The sequence below is a fragment of the Cylas formicarius genome, unplaced genomic scaffold, assembly GCF_029955315.1.
Source record: "Cylas formicarius isolate icCylForm1 unplaced genomic scaffold, icCylForm1.1 PGA_scaffold_6__28_contigs__length_40554024, whole genome shotgun sequence".
Lineage (NCBI taxonomy): Eukaryota > Metazoa > Arthropoda > Insecta > Coleoptera > Brentidae > Cylas > Cylas formicarius.
The window spans coordinates 27,348,720-27,364,026 of NW_026844347.1; the positions used below are offsets into that span (position 1 = coordinate 27,348,720).

General features: G+C 35.1%; 1 protein-coding gene across 2 annotated transcripts in view; it reads right to left on the reverse strand.

Moving 5' to 3' along the window:
- Window positions 1-15,307, reverse strand: part of LOC132703715 (GATA-binding factor C) — a 100,675-nt gene that overhangs the window by 13,504 nt on the left and 71,864 nt on the right. For both annotated transcript variants that reach the window (XM_060673145.1, XM_060673144.1), the window contains exon 5: window positions 1,713-1,847. In XM_060673145.1, the coding sequence (XP_060529128.1) occupies window positions 1,713-1,847 (135 nt within the window). The remainder of the gene's footprint in view (window positions 1-1,712; window positions 1,848-15,307) is intronic.

The window sequence follows — 15,307 nt, forward strand, 5'->3', positions numbered from 1 at the left end:
AATATCGTCAATAAACAATAATATCTTTAACATAATTATGTAGGGCTGCACAGTCGTTGAGATAAATAGATAAACAAAACAAGGTATTTGTTTACAGTTATTTATTGCAAGACAGAATACTGAACACATTAATCGCGTTCTTTTTTTCGTCAGCCGACAAAACGTAACAGATTAAGTGCGGCAGGAATTAGACGAAAACTCTTCGATCGCAGCATTACACACGCTAGAATACGCTATCTGCAATCGTCCCAAAGGGCTCGCAATAACGTCGACTATGTTTTGCCGCTGACCGGAAGAAAGCGAAATTTGTCTCATCGCCATTGCCATTTCCCGTGTCACTTAACAAAGATGAGAAAAGTTCCGGACCATTGCTTTTATTTTATGGCCAGGATTTACTCCGGATAAACTTGAAGGTCCCGTCCGAGGAGTCAAAATCGCGTTTTGATTTTTGCCGCGTCGTCGGAATTCGAGGGGATAATTATCCTGTAGTTATATAGCGGAGGGATAGAAGATTTTGTGCTGACTATTGCACGATCTAGATCTGGTGCAAATATTTACGGTAACAATTTTTATCCCACCACCTAGTGTGAATATGTGCAGAAAACATTAGGGGACATTAGATGATGACGTAGCGAGTGTCTGCCTAAAGAACTTGATCAAAGTGTTGCATATTATACGTGTTGTACAACCATTACTTTTTGAGGTCACAAAGTGACAGTTTGCGCAAGCATTCTAGTTTTAAAATACTGACACGCAAATATAAAATCATCTAAAATTGGATTATTAACTCGGAATATAACATAAACAAAATTGGCAATATATGAAAATGCGCAAAAAAAAAATGAAATTTCAAAAATCCGGTCTGGAAAACAGGCCAATACCTGGAATGAAAATAGCACTGCACCTTTTACATGCCATTAGGAGAGATGTACTTCAAATATAATTAATTATGTATATACAAGATACTTAAGTTTTAATTTTGGTAAAAATAGATGCCGTATATGATATTAAAGTTTTGTTATGGTTTAAATAAAACGGCTTACGGCTCAACTGTGATAACTGAAAACATCAAACTTAATAAGTTGAAATCTTTATACATGATTGGCAACTTTGACAATTTGACGTTGCTTTTAAAAAGAAACCCTGTTTGAATGTGGTAACTGCCTTAGTTCACAGGTAGAATGTAATTTTGATGCCGCATTTATGGATTATTATGAATCAAACGTGAATTAAGATTGATTGTAAATGTGAAGTTAGTGTCTATCGGCATATCGAGTTTGAAACACCCTGTATATACTTTTTAACTAATTCGACTTTCAATACAACCCAAGGGGCACTCCCGCCGTCCCCCGCTATGGCTAGGTACTTGCATAACACAAAGTAAGAGATACATTGAGTAATGAAAATCCAATTTAAGAACAATTTACTAAAAATTCCAGTATCCTCAAGTGAAGTGATCAAATCAGGGAAACAGAAAAAAATTGGTAACTGAGCAAAGGCGACATTTTCTGAAAAAATAACTAAGGCGAAACGGTGACAATTATTCACTGAACGTGTTGCTAATACATCTACCTGACATAAAGTTACAAAGATGTTTCTGTCTGTGCCAAGACTAATATCTAACATCGAGCATCGGCTACCCGCCTTAAGACAGAACTTGAGATAAATTGAAGATCGCGGAAGCGATAATAAAATAAAATAATTACACTTACATTATGTAATTTGTAATACAACCCACAGGCATTGCACACCGGTTCTCCGTTTTGGTTGCGTCGCCACAATGTCGTCGTGGTCGTTTTGCAATTTGCGCAACTAGTACCAGCCCTTCTCGCCGCACTCTGCAAACTCTGAAAAAAAAGATGTATTTTTTGAAAATGTCAACGCCAAAAACATCCAGTAACTGTACAGGGTGTTAGCTAATGATAAGTAACAATAGCAGGTGCACATTGCTGGCTCAAATTGAAGTATCGAAGTTCATGTACGCGTATGTGCTTTAAATGTTTGGTTTTAAAATTATGGAGTGTCAAAGCTTAAAAAAAAACATTTTCTTTATAATATCTCAAATTTTCTTTTGGCGATTGTTTTAAATAAACATGTTCTACTTTTATCGATCGATTGATTGTGGAACAAAAATGTGGATAACGTTACATTCGCGATTGTACGTTTACGATGAAAGCGTCGTATCACAGTTAACAGCACCATCAAATTTCAACAAAATCCGCATTAATATTTTCACCTTTGACACGCTGTAACTTGAAAAGTTACGAAATGTTATTTAGTAACACCCACTACAGAGAATGAAGTCATTAAAAATGTGTGATCTCCAGAGCATTCGCACAGATTGTTCAGAAACTCCGATATATTTTTATGTTGTAGAATATAATTCCTTCTCAATTGGTTTAACTTTTCTTAAAAAACAAACTAAGAAAAACGTCGTAGATATAAAATAGAAAAATGCAGTACATTTTGGTTAGCTGGTTTAATTGTTTTTAAAAAAAGTAGAACCTAACTCAACGACATACCAAATCGGTTCTGTAGTACTCGACCAAAATGTTATTTTCTCCATTCTATGAAACTCATTATTATTTTAAAGATATAGCGCTGCATAACATTGGGTAATTTTCTGGTTACCAGGGAGATGTTATGCTGTCGATTACTGATGTATCAGCTTCTATTTGCGTGATGTTTATGTTCAAAACAAAATTACGTGATGAGGTTTTTGCGCTTTAAAAGAAACGAAAAAATTATACTTGAATAATTTATTATATTTAGTCTATACTTTTTCAAAGAAGCTTTCATAAGCTATACTATTTACAAATCCTCTGGATTTCTCCTGTATCGGTATTTGATAAATCGAACTTGCTGAAGTTTCGCAAATCCTTTCTTCGAAAAGTAACTCCCATTCTACTCTGTAGAATGGGAGTCACGTAGAAATGTTGTGTTATGTGTTAGGTGTATATAAACAGGTACAGAGTAGAACGCGATCCAATCTCAGTTCTGAAGAAGCCAACAGGATGATTGGCGAAACGTCATAATAAATTTTGACACGTTTGACAGTTTTAATCTTCTCCTGAAGATGCCAACTTGGTTGGCGAAACGCGCGTCAAGTACGTAAAATTGAGTTTCGGTTTATGGTAAAACGCGTTATTGTGTGTTAGTGCAGTGCCGAAGGTTCCAGTCAAGAGTTTGATACTCAAGCAAAGTCGAAGGATCGCTATTTCATCACGGGTTTTATATCCATGCTTAAAAATGTTGTGAGATTCCTTATAAAAAGTAAACGTCCAAACGGCAGGGGATATATATTTGTTAAACTGTCACAGTGTTAATTGTTTAACAAGCGCCTGTCGGCGAATTTTTCCACTTATTCCATTATTTACGACGAGAAATCAAAAACATGTAATAACAGTTGGAGTGAATCTACATAAACGTTAATATATATCAAGCGAGACCGGCTACCTGAGCATATTATTACTCATTCGGTTCCACTTTATCATTTTTTCCATTTGGTTGCCAATAAACGTTCGAAGCAGGAGCTCATAAATAAAGACACCAGATGATAATGTATCGGCCGAGAACGAGAGAAATGAAATCAATTTTTCAATTGATATACAGTCGTCGCATGCGCAGTGCCCGTTTGCGCAGCGTTAAACGTAACGCGTTTCGTGGAATAATTATTTCGGATTTAAATTAGCGGTTCTGTTATCGTTTTCCCAGGTAGTACTCAACACATTTAAGCGTTTATCTGGTATCTGCCATCGATTCGCATCCGAATCGCGTAAAAAGAAAAAGTCATGCTCGTACGGTTTGTTAAACCCGCTTAAGCGGATTCTTTGAATCGGATTTAAATGGCGTGCGTTGATGATTTGGAAAGATAGTCCACGAAAACGATAAATATCGTGCTTTATCTTAAGTGTTTGTTTGGTGCTGATACATAACGTTTCAAAGGTATCGTCCGGTGTGGCAGAGCCATCGTTATCTTCGTACCGATATAGCTTGCAAATTGAGTCGTTTCTTTTGGGCGCCGAAATTTTAGGTTATGTTAACGGTCATTAACAAGTACTAATCCACGGGCTTCTGGTCGCGCTTCGGCTGGGAAATGGATGCCTGCGCATCTTCCCTTTTGAGAAAAAAGTTCTGAATATCATTGAAAATTTACAACTAACTTGATTGTTGATGATACAGATTAAATGGTTGTAGTTTTGAGTACAGTTTCCAATCTATGCTTCTGCACAGACTTCGCATCCATTGAATAGATTGAATAGAGAAAATGTCACGGATTTCGATAAACAAAGTTTTGGCGTTCAGTAAGTTAGCTTTTTATTTTTAAACTCCTATTATCTGAAGGTTCTTCCCTAGATCGTTTTTGCCTTTAAGAACCGATTCAAATAAGTGACATTTTACTTGTCAAACCCTATAGAAATCATCAAGGCAATAATAAATTCAGTTTTTAAAACTATCTTGTTGATTTTTTTTTGGTTTGTAAGTCAGTTTAAACACGATCGTGCTCCGCCACTGCTTTAACATTTCTACGAAATACAAACGAAAGCGACTATTCAATTAGTTTTGATTGTTTGTCTACAAGTGAGTTGGATTAATGATATTATTTTTAATTTATTAAGTTACTAATTCTAATTCTCAAATTTCAGTCACTTCTTGACGTGTTATTGTTATAGTTATTGTGTGAATTTATTTTATCGTAGTTTTTACCCAATTTAAATAGTGCGTATTACTGTTTGTCAACCGCTGGAAGTGGATTCCGCGCAAGGGCTGATCTAAAGTGTTCATCTGCTCAGGTGTAGTCTCACTAGAGGTACCAAGATGTCATTATCGCTAGATAACTTATAATTATAGAAGTAATTACAATAGATCAGGCGCACATACCATGGAACTTACATAACTACTGAAATTGCGAGGCAGTGTTTCTTAAGATTTAAAACACTATTCAGCCACAAAAATCTATGCCTTAAACTAAGATTGAAGTTTATTGAATACTAAATGTGATCGCAACTACTGAAGAATCGTGACTTTCAAGGCTTAGACCATCAAGAAACTAGAGTCTTTTGACATGTGGCTGTATCGCAGAACCTTAAAATACACTGGACAGCTAGAATTACTAAAAAGGAAGTGTTAAGAAGAATAGGGCAACAAAGGAAATTAATGATTACGAAGAAAAATAGCTTATTTTGGCCATATTCTAAGAAATAATTACGAACTACTACGGACTATCTTGCAGGGACAAGTGGATGGAAGAAAAGGCATAGGAAGAAAGAAGAAATCCTGGCTAAGAAACATCAGAGACTGGCCTCAGATGAGTGTAGAAGAGCTGGTTCACGTTGCAAGAGACAAAGCCGCCAATCTCAGTGAGGGGATGGCACTGGAAGAACACATACCTAAAGGCTAACTTTCCGAAACGTATCTGGTATTTCTATGGCTGACTTGCCAAACGTTGTCAATGCTTTCTTTCTCTCTTCCTCCTTATGTTATTAACAGCCTTTTTAATAACTTTTCGCTTTTCCACAAAAGCAAAAGCGGCTTAGCAAATATAAAGCCTTCCCTTACTCCGTAAAGTGGTACAGTGGTATGGTACTGAAACGACATTTTAACAGAATTTTTCCCGTTTCTCTAGAGCACTGAGTATTCACTTCAAAAACTAGATTGCTAACAATAAATAGCCACTATGTCATGGGCGATAACATTTTTTATTGCTCTATTTTCATTATGTGATATGATACCAGTAGTTACTTGATTTTTAATTTTAATGACGGCAAATTTTCAAAAACTTTAACTAATCACTAATTTTGAGTACAAGTTAACGATTGCGTAATTTTTACGATGTAGTATTTTTACATTATACTGTTGTCTGGCTTCCTCTGTATATGACGTCATTGGTGCCCAATGTTTATAACATCTCTAGCTGCAAGGCAGCTACGAGATTTGTAAAACGCGATGTTTCCCATGATACGAAATTTCTTTCGTATTCGAGTTTATTCGCAGTCCGAAGAAAACTTCCAGCCCGAGCGTACTTCACTACTTGTGTCACTAACGTAAACCCATTGTCAGATTTAATTGGATAGCGATCTCCGAGAGATAAGAATTCCGCAAGCCGTTAAGGACGAAATCGCCCGCAATTTCAGCTCGGGACGAGATATCCGCGATTCCCTCGAATCGACGCAGACGAAATTGGACCTTAATCGCGTCGAATCGGTCCACAGTCACCTCAAGTCTTGATTGATTAGACGATAAATAGAGTTTAAGTGTCACGTGGGTGGTATTGTAGTACGAGAAACAAATGGCAAGCAATTTAGACGTTGTCGGGATTTAAATAGCGAACGCACATGCAGCACAGTAGCCCAGGCGATGTATTCCGATTGTAACTGATTAAGTTTTAGTAAATCTTGATTAGGACTCGACGATCGTGATGAAAATATAATGTAATTCTGACTCCGTTTATTTTTGAGATCTTTTGGTAATTTTGTTTATGGAAGTAATTGTCAGTATTGTTTCTAAAAGATATAACAGAATAATATCAGACAGATGCTTAATAATAATTGGTAATTTATACACATTGATACATGAGGTAAACAGGATGGTTATACATATATGGTTATTTATGGTGTACAACTTGGAAGAATCATACCGACATAAAATTACTATAAGAAGAAGAATATGTCGTGTCCATAAGTAATACCTAATTAATTTTATTTTATCGGAAGACAATATTGAAACAAAGAGGAAAATATAATCTTTATTCAGAAATAAATAAGAATTTTATTTTGTTCTAATACAGCAAGAACTGTTTAAATAAGTAATTCTGTGAGAACTGATCTAGAAGAAGAGGGAAAACAGCTCTAAGAACAGCTATTATCTTCATTCGGGTTTAAAGGCCGTCGTCGATTGGAATTACTTCCTAACGTTTCGCTAGCACGAGTGGCGAGCTTCTTCAGAGGTCCTTCCATCTCCGATGTTGGACGTAGACTGACGATTTCTCCTGCGCAGGTTGTATTTGCCGATTGGTGGAGGGCGGGGCTTGTTCCGCTTCTGTTGGTCTCGGGATATCGATCGGTACTGCTCCGGCGTTCCTAAGGATCGGGTTCCAGATTTGGTTGAGTCTAAGGGTCTCCTCCTTTCGGTTGAAATTGTGAGGGTGTTTTTGAATCTCAATGGCTTCCCTGACTAGTCTGTTGTGATAGCCGTTGACCGATGCTAGTAACTTACAGCTCTCAAAGTGTATCCTGTATTCCCCGCTGCCCAGTGCGTGTTCAGCCACTGCAGACTTCTCTGTATGTCCTAGCCTGCAGCTTGCTTTATGCTCCTTTAGTCTGGTTCCCATTGATCTCTTGGTAGTTCCGATGTAGACCTTTCCGCATGAACACGGAATGCGGTAGACTCCCGCAGCTGAAAGTGAGCCCCTCTTGTCCTTCGCTGATCTGATGGTCTGCTGGATCTTCTTTGTAGGCTTAAAGATTGTTTTGATGTCGTGTCTTTTCAATACTCTGCCAATCCTGTCGGTGACACTCGGAATATACGGCAGATATGCGTGGAAACCCGAATGAAGATAATAGCTTATCAACGGGCCGCGAAAGCCTTAACCAATTTATCAGCTCTAAGAACCCTTTTCGAGGGAGTAGTTCAGTCTATTGCATAAAATGATTTTTACCAACGGGACTTTTAATTTGATTTCAAGTAACCCATTTTAATTTATCTTGTGTATCTGCTACGTGTTACGAAACGTCTTGGTGAATTTGGTTAACTACTGTTTGATAACTTTGTCAAATACTGACCAGCAATTTTGATAACACTCTTAGGTAAATGTGGTGGATCTTTTGTATTTCTATATATATTTGGAATTATGTAATTAAAATAGCATTTGCTAATTATTTCAAGTCAGATTAATGAGAAAATACTATATCATGCAACAAGTTTAATAAACGACACTTTAGACGCGAGTTTGTTTTGACATGAGCCGATGGCAGGAGAGCGAGTGTTTAAAGAAGTTTATCAACGTATTGCTTTACATACCTGCTTTTTCTGCGTCCTTTTTAGGTACATTTTTGAAAGAGAGCACGAAAATAAATTCGTGACTAAAGTGCCGCATATATCTGAAGTGGCTGGCGACCTTGGGTCACGAACCAGATGGCTTAAAATGAAACTGTCCACCCACATGGTCGGTATATAATTTTTGAGAAGGGAGAAGAAAAATATACTTTGGGTAGATCAATAATCTTTTGAATAAAATTTACGCCAGAATATTTGTTTGTTTGAATATATTTATATATAGGGCGTTGCTAATCTATCTGACCATTTTGATAGAAAGTTGATCGCAAATCCAGAGTGAAAACTTTCCAGTTAAGGTATGGAAAGTACGACCAGTGCCCAATTTTACAAAATTGGAGCAAAATCTTTTGCCTTTTGCTCCATTACAACCTCTAAGTTGTAATCTCGTAGTGAGATCTGTCAGGCTTAAAAGGAGTACATTCCAACAGAGACGGCCGTTTGATTTTAGGCTGAGTAATCGAATAAAAACAAATTTGACATTAATACTGATTGATACCCGAAATGTGACGTACGAGTCGGACCTATGGAGTAGACGGAGAAAGAGAACGGGAACAGGTAGAAAGATTCGCCCGATCCCATCGAAGATGACAATAAACCACTTAACTAGAATGATTCTGGTGAACGGCCACACGTTTATTCGGCTGACATTTCAGGAAAAAAAAACGTTCTTTTGTCGCCCGTAAAAGCTTTTTGACACAATTGGAAGGCTTTTTATTCTTTTGCATGGTGTGCGTACTTTTTTGTTTATGGATAGCGGCGAATGATTAATCTATTCAAATCGGCGCTTCTTGCTTTTGTTGCATGATCACTGGACCGCAGTTTAAAAGTACTCGATGGATTTTTTAGCAATTCGCTTTGATCCCGAGGGGTCTATCTGTTACATCAAATAAGCCGACGACAATGGACGCAATTGATATCCACTCTTCATTCACGGAGAATATGGGACAGGCTGTTCAATTCTAAGTTTACAAATTCCTCACGAAATATCCGATATTTCACTGTGTGATTTCTTTAGAATTTTTAATATAACGCTAACTATAAACAGAGCGGCGAAAATGATTTCGAGATACAAGTGACAAAATATTTTGTTGTTTTATTCTGCATAATTTTGATTAGTTTGGTGCTTGCCTTTGAATACAGTCCTGTATTATCTTTTTTATTAAAAAAATGAATTCCTCAATCATTTCGACGTGGAAATGGTCCCCTCATTGGAAGTCGGTAGAAGCAACTGTTTTCTAAATATTTCCGTTTAAAGTAATCGATGCATGCGTTTTTAAAAAAGCGAGAAAAAATATTTTTTTAATTAACATAAATTATTATTAGGGGAACGCTTAATGAAAACGAGGAGAAAAAGTATATCAAAATCAAAATAAATTTTGCAAATGTCCACCTCAAAATGATAAATTGTAATATATATTAACAAAAAAAATCAAATTTATTTCTTTAGGTTTTGCAAACTTAAATATCTATATTATTCAAACATGAATAAGTGCAGCATTACTAACTATAATATATTTATTATATAGAGAAAAATTCCAAATTTGTGAGAGTCAAAAGTATTTCGTGTATTTCGATAAGCGACGAACAAAGTCATCGACACTAAGTTTTATTAGCAAACATTAGCAAAAAATTCTAATCAAAAACAAAAGACGATATGGATGCATTGCAAAACATTTGATATTGCATTAAATATTTTAACTGAATTACCTTTTAATCTGTTTAAAATATACGATAAACTATATTAGGTAATACACGTAAAATTGTAAAAGAAGAAACATCCAAACAAACAAAAATTTACACTGACAAAAAGAGAATCTCAAAACTTTCGACGTTAATGAAAATTTTTGATAATTACGATCGTAAATGAATACCATCAAGCGGCATTAACCTTAACTGCAACATTAAGTACTTCCTTAACAGGCAGGTGGATCGCTCGAGCCACTCATAAGACCTTTAATAAAGAGACTTCCAAAACCAAAATTCCAAAACGTTTCGTCCACAATTACCTGCCAATCGACAATTCGAAACACGCAGCTTTCAAACCCGAGTGTTGTAATATTAACCCCACCCCAAGGCACGAAAAAACTGTAAGTCCGACGTTTGTAAGCAATAATTAGATGTAACATTTATGGGGATGAATTACCCTGAAATTAAATGTTTAAAATATCCATTTATTTGAAAGCAAACTTGTTTCCATGATTTATTCATGCCGATGAATGGTTATTGCTTTAAAGAAACGAACTCTGTTTTCTTGAATGGCCGTATATTCAAAAAAATAGCTAATAAATGAATAATGATTTAAAAAAATAGCTTTTATTTACTTACTTATATTTTGCAAGAACCACCAAGAACTATAACTGAAGATATTAAAAATAATCATCAGGTAGTTCTGGTGTAATTACAATCAAAAGTAGGTCTTGATAAGCAGATTAAAAAATTTTCTAGTTGATAATAAAAAAAATAAAGTTCAATTTCCTTTCTATAAATTAGATTTCCACAAATTAGCGACTTCGCACTAAGGTAGAAATGAAACAACCGATACATGATCATTATATGGTATATTCCTAATAACATAATGAAGAAAATAGACCCGATAACCACACGTAATTGACCCAGATCTAAAGAATTGCAGATTATGTGTTAGGAAGTTAACTTTATTTATTTAGTTATTAGCAATTTGGAACTGAATTTGCTCTCGTATTTTAATTTCACGCAATGAATAAATTTTATATTTCTACTATATCTTCGCAGAGAAATTTTGAGAATCATTAAAGACACAAATTTATAATTCTGGTATTATTGGAAAACTCTTATATTTGGATATTTCCCCAACCTTAAGAGTTACAGAGTGATTTAAGGGTACATACAATAGTATCTTGTTTTGCACCACAACAAAAAGGAAAAATTTGCCCTATATTGGTATGTCGGTTTTTTAACTAAAAAAGGTTGACCTAAAAATTTTGTTGTGTATATAGTCACAAAAGAAACCATCACAAATGCGTGAAATCACCTTATTGCCAAAATATTCAAATGTGGGTTGGGCTATTAAATTTCTAATCAAATAGTAATACAATAATACCCAAGTTAGCTAGTGATAATGGTTCTAAAGATAGCCTATAGGGCACGATGAATTTGGGATGCACTGTACTTAAGAAAATAACGTAACACGGATTTTTTTTATTGCCCATAACGACGCCTTTGTTTACCGAAGCTAATACCAATACGAGGGCAGGCACTGAGCCGAGCACGGAACAGCCTGTTATTTCCTTAATAAAAAGCCAAGGTAAGTACGTGTAGAAATAACAAAAACTTAACTACAACCCAGCTACACGGGTCTATGACTATAATTTTGTATGGAATCATCGAAAGAAACGAGAACATGTAACAGAGGCCCGTGAAGAACTTGTGGTGCGTGGATACCATCAATATCAAACGCGAAGATCGATTCGTGATAATGCTGCCATCTTGTTAACTTGTTAACGAAAGAACTAATGAGTTATCTCATAATGGTTTAGTTCACGTGTTGCAAGTCATAGTTAGACCTGCTTGTTCCTTTTTTTTTTCATTTTGGGTTTGTTCATTTCGATCGCTGATCTTTCTACGAATGTTATTCATATTGTAATTGCTAATTTTCAGCTAGCGTTCGGAATGTACGGGGTGCGCTAGAAAAAAAAACGGAAGTACCTGAGAGAAAGATAATCTGAAATCATAACAATTTACTTAAAATGGGGGCGGACCTTCTTCTCATACTCTTGTCACGTTCACTAGTATCCCAATCACATTGACGAAGTATATCATCTCTTTCTTGCTATTTTTGTTATGAGTTATTTATGTTACTGTCAATGTTTTAGAATGCATTTGTTGTTTATAATATTTTTTATCTACATGAGCGTAAATGCGAGTTGGTTTTCAGATCAGCTCTCCAATAGTAAGATCACATTGTGATATAACTATATTATAAAATAATAATTACACAGAACTAACCAAAATAACAATGAAAAACTCATAATAAAGTAGCTACAAGCATAATTAATGAACTATTTACGAAATAAAAATATATTCCATCATAGTGCATTAATTTCAAATCTTGGTAAGATTTTTTAGAAAATATTTTAGTCAGGTTATTTAACTTCCTTAATAAACACAACATATTAAGTTTAATAAAATGGGGTTTCATCAACAAGAAAGGCACAGATGATGCTATAGCTTTACTTGGTAAATTTATCTATGAAAACGTTAACCTACCAACAGTTGCAAATTTTTAGACTACACAAAAGCTTTTCATATAGTCGATCACGTTATACTAGTGTAACTAGTGTATACTAGTGGTGTAAGTTTGACCTTGGTGCAACATATCTAAAAGATAGACGCGAAGTTGTAAGGGTAAATGGTATAAAAGGTCCGCAAGTTAAAACAAATGTTGAATTGCCTCACGGCACAATATTTGCAATAATATTGTTCATCTTATATCTAAATGGTTTTGGTTTTGCAAGATAGCAATAACAATGAAAGCAAAATTATGACCCTAACCTTCGACAGTCATGTCATCATCTCTGGAAATTATATACTCCTGACTCTATCAAAATAAAGTTGTACTTAACACAGATAAGTCGGTTTTTGTCCTTATTGGAAACTATAGACACTCTGCTCCACAGGATCAAAATTAACGGTGTGAGTCTGAAAAGAGTTACCAGTAGTAAATTTACCGACTATAATATAAAATGGGATGTTCACGTGGCTAACACAGTAAAAAAAAACCAAAGTATATGATTTTTGTAGACTCAAATGTTGTTGTGTATGCAGTCACAGGCTAGGGAGGTTCACAGTTCATCGTTTGGCCATTTCTGTCGGCTTCAGAAGTGTAAAATTAAAATTGTTGTAGTAAATGAGCAAGATGGAGATATATCACCGAGTATCAAACAAGCGTTTGTAGTGAATTCTATAGTGTATGAATATAGTTAATTGAAAAATGAATATATACAAAATGAAATGAACACCCGTAATAAAAGTATTATTTTGCCGCTACACCAATTGGCTATTGAACAAAGAAGCTATGTGTATTATGCAGTAAAATATTTTAATGAACTGAAAAATCTCAATGTCGACGAAAAAGTGCTTTAAAAAAAGTTAAAAAAAAACATTAGAAGTGTTACAATCGAATAAATAAAATGTAAAAATAAAATTGAAAATATCTATAAATATTTTTCAATTTGTAAACAAGATGTGTAAAATTGCCGAAAGGCAACTCACAACCAATAGTAAGTAGTTCTAAGTTTTAGCAGATAGTATGTACGTACGGGCAGTATTTGCCCCCTATAGGTCCTTTAATGTAAAAAAAAAATATGTAAAAGGAATTTTTGACTATTATTATTATTATTATTATTATTATTATTATTATTATATCGCATCACACAACGCGAGCAAAAATTGAGATTATCAATCTTTCGATATGGTTTGCTATAAATAATTTTACATCGAATTGAGGACAACATGTGGGAGAAAAAGCCATTGTGGGCTTATCTTTTTCCCATATTGCTCTCGTTTCGTAGAATATGCAAGCATCGTATAATGTGTCTCTGGGAGATGCTAAGTTTGACCTCAATCAATATATCCTTATAGTGACGCTTCATTTGAAATTGCGTAAGCAATCTTGCACCTACATTTTTATATAAATATATTGACATATAATTTATTGAGTGAAGATCAAAAAGAGAATCACCGCCCCTGTTGCCAAATGATTGGGATAAGGTTGTTGCAGTGTTGGAATTATTAATTTTATCGAATTAACATAATTTTTCTTGCACATAAACAGTAAAAAATGCCAAGTAATATTTTTTGAAGTTGAAAAATACGCTTATAAACAAATGTTTCAATTTTCCCGTCTTCTGGTCTATAATTAAGCATTTATTAAGCAAGAACAAGCTCAACATCGGTTTAATATTGCCGTGGCAACACTTTGTCAAAGTACAGCGACAAAAGCACCTAATAAAATATTTATTAGCCTGCAATTTGCACTTGCTAATGCAAGTCTAATCACTATTCCTAGGATTGTGAAGTTGACCGGTCAATTTTTTTGTGTCAATTGACCGGTCAATTAACTTGTCAATTGACCGAAATAGTCGAATCGCTAAATATCGTATTCGGATATTCCTTGAAGAGGGTTATAGGTAAATTGGACATCACAAACGCATAATAATTTATTAAAAAGATTAAATAATGATAGATAAAACTCTAAAATTGCAAGATATTATTTAAAACATTTTTTGACTAGTCAATTTCGAAGTTGTCAATTGACCAGTCCCAACACTATCTATTCCTTTTAACTTCGACCCACATCTCAAATAAGAAAAAGGATATGTATAGTATTCTTAGGAATTTGATTTTTTTGCTCCTATTATGCGTTATTTTTTATGGAAAACGCATCTGTTGATTGAATTGATTTGATCTAGAATATTATTTTTCAGCACTAAAACTAACAATAAAAACTTGCTAGAATATGGAAGTAACAAGGACGTGGTCCATTTAAAAAATATATATCATATTGACATTACCAATTTTTTCAAACTTAATTTTTTAGTTAAGTTCCGTTCCAGGCCAACCACGAGAAGGCCTCAAGCAAATACGTGCAAATTATTTGCGTTTCCCAAATTCTTGCTAAAATTTGAAACTTTGCAGAGCTGACGCAAGGAAATTAGGGAAACAATTAATATTCCCCCCGTCCGTATTATCTATAGCGGACCAGCAGCACCGGGCGCTCCAAACCGGGGCCATCCTTTTAAACTTGGTAAAGCAAACGGTCGAAACAAACAAAACAAAAACCGAGGAAAAAAGCTGACCGGTCGTTTTTCGAATCGACATAAAAAATGCGAACCTCGGTAAAAATGTTAAAAGTGCTAGCGAGTTAGTAAATATGCGATACCGTAGCCGGTTGACAGCATATTTTAACTAACCCGCGATTCCGAGGAGAGTTTACATTCAACGAAACACAAACGGACACGTATAATTCAGAGCGCCCGGACAAAAACCTGAAATATCTCCACTCCTTGCTGTCGAGAACCACCGTGGTCGTCTGCACCTTTGCGAACCGATCGGACGCCACCCTGAAGTCCCGAACTGCCCGGAATACCCGAAAAACATAATAACGAGAGACCCGTTTTAGGAACAAAGACGTTAAACTCATTATCATAATGAATTGCAAATGTCTTCCTTTGGACTCTTTTTTTTTGGGCTCGTTTGCAGGGGACAGTTTTAA